The 8,917-nt window shown below is 48.0% G+C and overlaps 1 protein-coding gene across 1 annotated transcript in view; it reads right to left on the minus strand.

The window, feature by feature from the left end:
• adamtsl3 (ADAMTS-like 3) overlaps positions 1–8,917 on the minus strand; it is a gene marked incomplete at both ends in the record, with an annotated part of 117,191 nt that overhangs the window by 20,271 nt on the left and 88,003 nt on the right. The window contains 3 exons of the mRNA XM_084437457.1: positions 886–1,096; positions 8,087–8,216; positions 8,491–8,786. Coding sequence (XP_084293583.1) covers positions 886–1,096; positions 8,087–8,216; positions 8,491–8,786 — 637 coding nt within the window. The remainder of the gene's footprint in view (positions 1–885; positions 1,097–8,086; positions 8,217–8,490; positions 8,787–8,917) is intronic.

An 8,917-nucleotide genomic window follows, 5' to 3' on the forward strand; every position in this document is an offset into this window, starting at 1 on the left:
CATGGGCGATTTTATAGGGGGGGCAGGAGGGGCAAGTGCCCCCCCTGATTGGCCAGCCCAACTCAAATTCTTAAAAAAAAACAAAAAAACTAATTAACCATTAGTTTAATATAATTAAATACATAATTGTGGTTTGTACCAGTTTGTGTTAGGTCATCATTCATTTTAAAAGTGTATTTATTCCTTAAACTAGGCTACCTTTAAAAAAAAAAAAAAAAAATCATAATCCACCAATGGCACAACTCATCCGTCGACCTCAACTATTTCCGGTTTGATCTGTTACCGCAAAAAAAAAAGATCTGACTGTACTGCTCAGTGCTCAACAAGCTACAACTAGCCAACCTGCTCACAATGGCGAAAAGAGCTATAAAAACAATTGACCACTTATTCATAAAAAAAATAAAACTGGCAATGCTAATGAAGAAGCTACCACTCGAAATGACACCGCATGCAGGTGCAATCGAATGCAGAAGTGCTCCAGAGGCTATCGAAGCTATGCTTAATTCAGTTACTGTTGTGCTACCGACATGGCATAGCCTATTTCGAAGGCTGCAGGACTGCCTGTGTGTGTGATAGCCTACACTCACTGCACTGCTACGTGCACAGTTGCAGTTTGATGTTGTGATGTTGGGTATGGCCTAGTGCTCGGTCATAAAGTCATATTGACATGCTTGTGGTGTCTAGATGAAGTCTGATGCGTTGTGCATATTGAATTGTCATACGGATTTCTTATTAGCATACTGTTCACAACTGGCATTCTTTGTCAATAGATGGGACAGGACGGCAGAACTTTTTTTTCTCACGCCACAATGTTGCCCCCCCTACTCTCAGAGGGTAACATCGCCTATGGACCCAGGGACACCGCACATGCCCCCCCACCCGTACCTCCTGCCAGGGCTCCGTCTCCCAGGCGGGGGGGCAGTCCAGCTGGTTGCAGGGCTGCAGGATGGGCGGCTTGAACTCCCGGCACTCGTCCTCCGGCACGGCCGCCGTGTCCAGCTGCTCCAGCGAGCGCGTCTGCATGCAGAACACGCTCCTGGTCTGGATCCCCACGCCGCAGGACGCCGAGCAGCGCGTCCACGCTGTCACCTCCCACCTGGACACACACACACACACACACACACACACACACACACAGAGAAGACGTTTCAACACACCTACGCCTTGCGCGTAATCGACTGGCATTATTGTGGTTTCCCGTGGCCGGGGGTCAACCAGAACAGCGCCCGTGGAGCCGGCCGAGTGGACGCCGCAACAGCAGACATGCAGCGGTGAAGAGTGAGAGCATTCTGCTGCCTTTACCGGCGGAGGTTGTCGTGAGGTTGAGTGATGCAGACGGCGCTGGCTTCCTCACGCCCCCAGCACAGAGACCTCGTACAGAGACCTCAAACAGAGTCCTAGCTAGGGCTAATCTCTGACCTCATTACGTCAAGCAGAACACCAGGCAGGAACCAGCACAGAGAGAGAGAGAGAGAGAGAGAGAGACAGGCAGACAGAGGGAGACAGATAGAGGGGGAAGGAGGGAAATAGAGAGAGAGACAGGCAGACAGAGGGAGAGAGGGAGAGAGAGAGAGAGAGAGAGGATAAATAGAGGAATGTCTCTAGGGAGCTGATACTGTACACCCACCTGTGTTCTCAGTACAGGTCCCACAGGGCCTGAGACAGTTTGTGTTTGTGTGTGTGTGTGTGTGTGTGTGTGTGTGTGTGTGTGTGTGCATGTGTGTGTGTGTGTGCATGTGTGTGCTTGTGTGCGTGTGTGTGTGCGCATTGTGTGCGTGTGTGTGTGTGTGTGTGCGTGTGTGCGTGCATGTGTGTGTGTGTGTGCGTATGTGTCTGTGCATGTGTGTGCGTGTGTGCGCGCGTGTGTGCGTGCGTGCAAGCGTAGTGTATGAATGTAGTGTATAGAGCCTGTGCCATGCAGCTGTTTCCTGTACAGATTAACACTGAAGGAGAAGAGCACTAAATCAAAGAATGGATAAGACACGTCCCGTCATTTAAGACACGCCCCCAGTCATTTAGTAGACACTTTTACGCAAAGCGACTTACGTACAATAATTGCATTTAACATAGGTAGTAGTCAATGTACAGTACTACTACTCGCCAGAACTCACAAGGGCATCAAGCAAGTGACTAAGAGCAAAAAGTCAAAGTGCAAGAGCAGTAAAATAGGAAACACAATAGAAAAACAATAGATGCTTAAGAGAGAGGATTGTGGTCGTGCTTCAGGAAGAGGTGAGTTTTGAGCCTGCGGTGAAAAGTAGCGACTCTGTTGTCCTGACGTCAGTTCATTCCACCACTGCGAGGCCAGGACAGAAAAGAGCCGTGACCGTGTCGATCGACCGCAGGGGCCTCAAATGACAAAGCAACCACTCGCCCCAAGGTAGCAGAGCGTAGTGGTCAGGAGGGGGTGTAGGGCTTGACCATGGTCTGGAGGTAGGAGGGATCTGTTCCTTTCATTGCCCTAAAAACTAGTACCAGAGTTTTAAACTGGATTGGGAGCTGCTACAGGGAGCCAGAGTAGAGAACGGAGAAGGGAAGTTGTGTGGGAGAACTTGGTTGAACACCAAGGGAGCAACAGCTTTCTGGACAAGCTCCAGAGGTTTAATGGCTAACGCCGGGGCCCCAGCAAGGAGGGAGTTGCAGTAGTCCAGGCGGGAGATGACAAGAGCCTGGATGAGCACCTGCACCATTTCGTCAGTGAGGAAATGTCAAATCCTTCTGATGTTGTAGAGCAGGAATCAGCAAGAGTGTGTAACGGATGTGATATGTGCCAAGAACGACCTTGCAGTCCGAGTTGACGTCACCAATGTGTCTTCGATGGTGATGGTCAGGTCCTGGTGCGGGCAGCCCTTCCCTGGGAGGAACAGCAGCTCAGTCTTGTCCCGATTGAGCTTGAGGTGACGTGTCACCATCCACTGTGGGTCAGCCAAGCTCCTAGCTTTTCTCAGGAACTGTGAGTGCGCTGATGACAGTCCTTTCTACCAATATAGGAAATTTTGACTTTTAAATAGTCGCCAAGTTGGCGGCGCTTGGCGCTCATATTTAAAAGTTCCAAATAAACATTTCAAAGCCATGCACCAAAGCAGAAACGCCTATTCTAAAAAACTGGGTTTTGAAAGCTTGGCGCTACCGTTAAGTGATCTTTTTAGCCGTTTTTTGTGGCATCATCATTATCTTTCGAGGTAGTTTCGAGGATTTCCGACCAGATGGGGCGCTGTCCGCTATGCGGAGTTTTTTGGCAGTTGAAGAAGACTACCTGGAAAAATAATTTAAAAGTCAAAATTTCCTATGTTGGTAGAAAGGACTGTGGTAGCAGATGCTACGTCATCAGTGCACTCACAGTTCCTGAGAAAGGCTACCAAGCTCCCAGCTATGTCCGAAGGGGTAAAATGACAGGACCAGCTGGGTGTCACCGGCATAGTAGTGTCAGGGGAAGCGATGTGCGCAAATTACAGAACCCAGAGATGTCGTGTAGAGGGAAAAAAGAAGAGGACCCAGGACAGACCCTTGTGGAACTCCTATAGTCAGACTACATGCTTCCGACATGGACTCTCTCCATGTCCCCTGGTAGGAGGTGTAGGATGCAAACAGGGAGCGTGCAGAGCCAGTGACGCCTTTCTCCTCCAGGGTGGAGAGGAGGATCTGGTGGTCCACCGGGTCAAACACTGACAGGCCTAGGAGTATCATAACGAGGAGAGAGAGTTTTCTCTCGCGGCATGGAGAGACGTTTCGGTGGAGCAGTCAACCTTGAACCCAGACTGTCGGGGGTCCAGGAGGTCGTGAACCTAGACTGTCGGGGGTCCAGGAGGTCGTGACCCCAGACTGTCGGGGGTCCGGGAGGTCGTGAACCCAGACTGTCGGGGGTCCGGGAGGTCGTGAACCCAGACTGTCGGGGTCCGGGAGGTCGTTGTGGAGGAGACACAAACACAGTCCTACTGGGCGGATACACACATCGGCTCCAATCAGCAGCAGAGGCATGCACACACACACACACAGAACTGTAACACTCACCTTATTGTAACACTCTCTCACATACATACACACACACACACACATGGCAATCCATGCAGACGGCACACACGCAAAACCACGTTATTTTCATCTACACTAGTATCTCTGTCATTTGCATACTTTATTTCCTGTACCTTTCGAGTGAAATTTCTCCTATACTACAGTACGACACAGTATCAAGTAAAAAACCCTTGATGTCCCTGACGGAAATAGTTACAGTAAATCTTCTGGAACTGCGATGATCTGTATGAAACTCAATGTAACCCCATGAGAGGACCTGGAGCTAGAAATATTCTGCAGTCCAAATGGAAAGAAAAAATAAACTTTATATCCAAAGTTTCTCTACTTCAAATATTTCCTTTATATCTGTTTTTATGCACCTAGATAAAACACTGCTCTTATGAAAGGTAAATAAAACGATCATTTCTTAATCAACATCAGTTTTTCCTGAAGACCGCAAGCACATTAGTCCTTGGAGCCAGCTGACCTGCTGACTTTGGCTATGGGACAGTTATTGGAAAAACAATGTGTGTGTGTGTGTGTGTGTGTGTGTGTGTGTGTGTGTGTGTGTGTGTGTGTGTGTGTGTGTGTGTGTGTGTGAGTGTTGTACACTCCCCAAAAGTCCCTTCACAAAAGAACAGGCTGGCAAGTCATTTTTATGATCAATCCGAGTTTGTTTCTTGAACACAAACCAGGTTGCTCCCTTTGTCCAAAGCTAGCTTACCAACAAAGCTAATCCTTGTGTACTGCACAGCATCACAGCAGCAAAACCTATATACTCTACTGATTTGACTTATAGCCTTGAACCGTACTGTTATGACCTTTCACCTCTGGCTCCAGTAATATGATGCAGTGACCTGCTGGGTTTGCATCTCAATGTTTGTATCCAAACAGATAGTCTTACCGCTGGGGAAAAAAAGCATCAATCTGCTGTTAAAAACCTACTGGCACTGTATTAGAAGAGGATTTATTATACATTTGAACCTTTTCCACCTTCATGCTCATTTAGGCAGATGAGCTATCGTTCTGCCATAACTAATGAGGATCCAAAATAATCACAAACATAAAACACAAACAGCTACTGCATTTTATCTCAGCACCTTAAATGGGGCGTTTTGGACATAGTTTACGACTTACCCATAATGTTTTATTTATACTTACCCATAATGTTTTACATATTGTGCTTGATGGAGAACATTTTCAGCTGATTCCAGGCTGTACCTCGTTCGGGCGTTCACGGCATACTAATGCTAGTGCAATCAAACCGGATTGGCAAGCATTCAAAGAAAACTCACTAGAGCATTCTACAGTGCGCCCAAATCAAATCAAATATGAGGACACTCTGTCGGGGGCTCATTTTAGTTTTTATACCATCATTTATTAAGTCCAACTATCGCTGAATCCAGTTGTTTGTTCCGACCTATATGGCTCTCTCTGTAAATAGGGAGGCGGAGTGATACGTAACTAGCCGGCACTGTCTTCACAACAACAACGAATAGAAGAGTGGACTATTCTCTTACTGTCAACACAACAAGTTGCAATGTCCACATTCGAAAGAGATATGTCTGACTTTGACCAGAAGTTTAGTTTATCTGTCGAACTTTACTTGTTTGGTAGTGTTTATAAGTGAGTTTTCTTTGAATAAAGCCGTAAATGAGGCTATGTCCAAACCTCAGAACTATCCCTTTAAAACCAAGGATTAGAAAGGACCTGGCTTCTCTCCATCACAAACGGCATAACATTATATTAGTAGTCAACTGCACGCTGTAAAATAAACAGCGTGGCTTATGTGATTAATTCCGGTGCACCCAATTATACTCTTCAGGGCTCTATTACACTGCACTACATGAAGCTGTTACTGTAAAAAGCTTGTTGTCCTTGACTGGGGTGTTGTGGTTGATAGGCATATGTGTATTATTAGATCCCTGCTAATCCTTTCCCCAGCGGCGGAGGCCGCGGCCGGTATCCAGGACAGACTGCAGCACAGCCGACAGAAATAAGAGCCTGTCGCTCTGGTGCCCCAGCACTGTATCCACACACTTCCTGTCTGCGTGTTCTAAATTCACAGGAAACACACTAAACCGCTGCCGATCAACGTACAGTATAGGACACAGACACCTGATGTATTCGAACATGCAGTATAGTTCCTAGCTGGACAAGCAGAGCAAATCAACTTATGGCAACATATGTTTAGTCACTACCTTTACTTAGAATAAGTGATTGTATCTTATGTTCATAGATGCCCGAGTGATGTTAGATGTATTGTCTTGTCTGTTAAATACCTGTTCTGTCTGTTATACACCTGTTTGATTATTGTTTGTACCCAACGTATAACCAGCTAACTGCTCAAACACTGCTATTCTGCTCATGAGATGGGCCCCCTATTACAAGCTCTAATTAGCTCTCTTGGGGTGACCCCTTTGCACATATCATAATGTACTACATCCTTACATTGTAATGATGATGATGACGATGTGTAAAAAAGACCTACTGCTACTACTACTAAATCGAGCCCTAGTGCTTGTGTTTGAGCACGACACGGTGGTGTTACATGGTGATTGTGAATAGATGAAGCCTTGGTTCTGCTGAGGAGCCAACGTGTTCGCTGGCGTTTCCTCCATAGCTGGACCGACCACCCGTGATATCTGCTCTTCCCATGCAAGGAGACCGAGGGATCCCCTTCCCCCCTTCTCTCTCTGCTAAACTCCACGTTTATTTGAACAGATTCAACTGTAGAAAACAGCCATGTTTATCTTAACCGTAATTCCAACGTTGAACCTCATTTCCAAGTTATTCTAACATCGTCGGGGAAATGATTGATGTTTGAAGCTTGCGGTTCACTCTGAAGCCGGGGTCTCTGATCCTATATGCATGGCTAAATCGTGAACGGTTTCATGACGAGACCGAAAAACAGAGAGTTTGCCAGTGATATTGGAACCACCTGCTTTCTGCCTATGTTACAAATCACAGGCTAATTCTATGGATCATGAGGGGATCTGAGGGTTTGCATAGCTGATCCTTATCTCCTCCCCTGGCTCAGCGCTGAAGATTGTGTTTGATGTTCTGGTCCTTTTCCTCCTAGCTCATTTCAAACGGCATTAAAGTTCTGTGCGAGGCCCAGAAAGTGAAGTCATACTCCTAGTATGCGCCACACATCTGTTGGTAAACAAACAGGAATCCGAGCAGGAGAGGAGGAGACGCTCCGTTTGAGGCGACGTGGTTGAGGGGAGAGGCTGCTTTCTGACTGGGTAAAACCGGAAGTTTTTACAGCGACAGAAACATCAGAATGGTTCTCAAATAACATCCTGCCGGTTGGCATGGGAATTTGGAGTTTGCCCACGCTAACCGAGGTGATGATGAGCAGCCGTGGAAACCATGGTGGGTATGTTCACTTCAGAGCAGGCTCTGATTGGCCCGTGGCCATGGGTGAGGTCATATGATCCTAATGGACACCAGAAGGCTGTTTGTTCCAGGTCTGATGCTCTCTTGGCTCCAGGAGCTGCTATGGCTACACTACAGCCAGACATGTCAGATAATACCCCCGCTACACTACAGTCAGATCTACACTACAGCCAGACATGTCAGATAATACCCCCGCTACACTACAGTCAGATCTACACTACAGCCAGACATGTCAGATAATACCCCCGCTACACTACAGTCAGATCTACACTACAGCCAGACATGTCAGATAATACCCCCGCTACACTACAGTCAGATCTACACTACAGCCAGACATGTCAGATAATACCCCCGCTACACTACAGTCAGATCTACACTACAGCCAGACATGTCAGATAATACCCCCGCTACACTACAGTCAGATCTACACTACAGCCAGACATGTCAGATAATGTGTGTGAGCGTTACATCCAGGCTGAAGGTGATGGTGTTTGAGTACCAGATGTGTGTGTTTGTGTCCATCCGTGTGTGTGTCCATGTGTGTGTGTGCGTGTTTGTGTGTGTGTGTCCATGTGTGTGTGTGTGTGTCCGTGTGTGTGTATGTGCATGTGTGTGTGTGTGTGTCCATGCGTGTGTGTGTGTGTGTGTGTGTGTGTGAGCATCAGGCCCTCACCTCGGAGGGCAGGGCTCAGTGTTGCAGATGCGCATCATGACTGGTGGTCTGCTGGACGGGTCACAGAGAGAGTCGTCCACCTCCTCCCCTCGGCTCCTGGACAGACACCGCACCACCGCAGCCTGCTTGCCTGGACGACACAAGAGACCCACCAAAAGAGAGACAAGAGAGAGAGAGGTGGGTGGTGAGAGAGGCAGAGGTGTGGAGGAGAGAAACGCACACAGAAGACAGAAAGATAGATAGATAGATAGATAGATAGATGGATAGATAGATAGATAGATAGATAGATAGATAGATAGATAGATAGATAGATAGATAGATAGATAGATAGGTCCCATCAGAGACACATATCCCAATCAATCTTTACTCGGTTTGATGGGATCATGTGTCTGTGTGGTTCTCACCTGCAGCACAGGTGGCTGAGCAGACGGTGAAACCCCGGTAGTCCCAGTGGTGGAGCTCCTCCCCCTGCTTGTGAGGGCCCGACGGCTCCTGGAGGCCCGGCGAGAAGCCTGGGACTCCAGTACAGGGCCCCCCGTTACAGGCCCTCTCCAGCTGGGGTCTGTCCTCTTTACACTCCTCCTCTGGAAGGTCCACCTCGGTCTGGGTGAAGGAGAGGAGCACCCTGCACTTCACCTCCCGCGTCTGCCTTCCCGACCCACAGGTGGCGCTGCAGGGAGACCAGGGCCCCGGGATCAACCTGCACGGCGCAGCGAGGGGTGCATCTCAATACCGCAAAGTGGCTTCCTTCATCGTCCATCTTATCTTCTTTAGATATAGAGTGTTGCACGTTATACTGTATATCGGTGTGGCAACGGTTCTTAAACGGAA

The sequence above is a fragment of the Borostomias antarcticus genome (genome assembly GCF_949987555.1).
Source record: "Borostomias antarcticus genome assembly, chromosome: 4".
Classification (NCBI taxonomy): Eukaryota; Metazoa; Chordata; class Actinopteri; order Stomiiformes; family Stomiidae; genus Borostomias; species Borostomias antarcticus.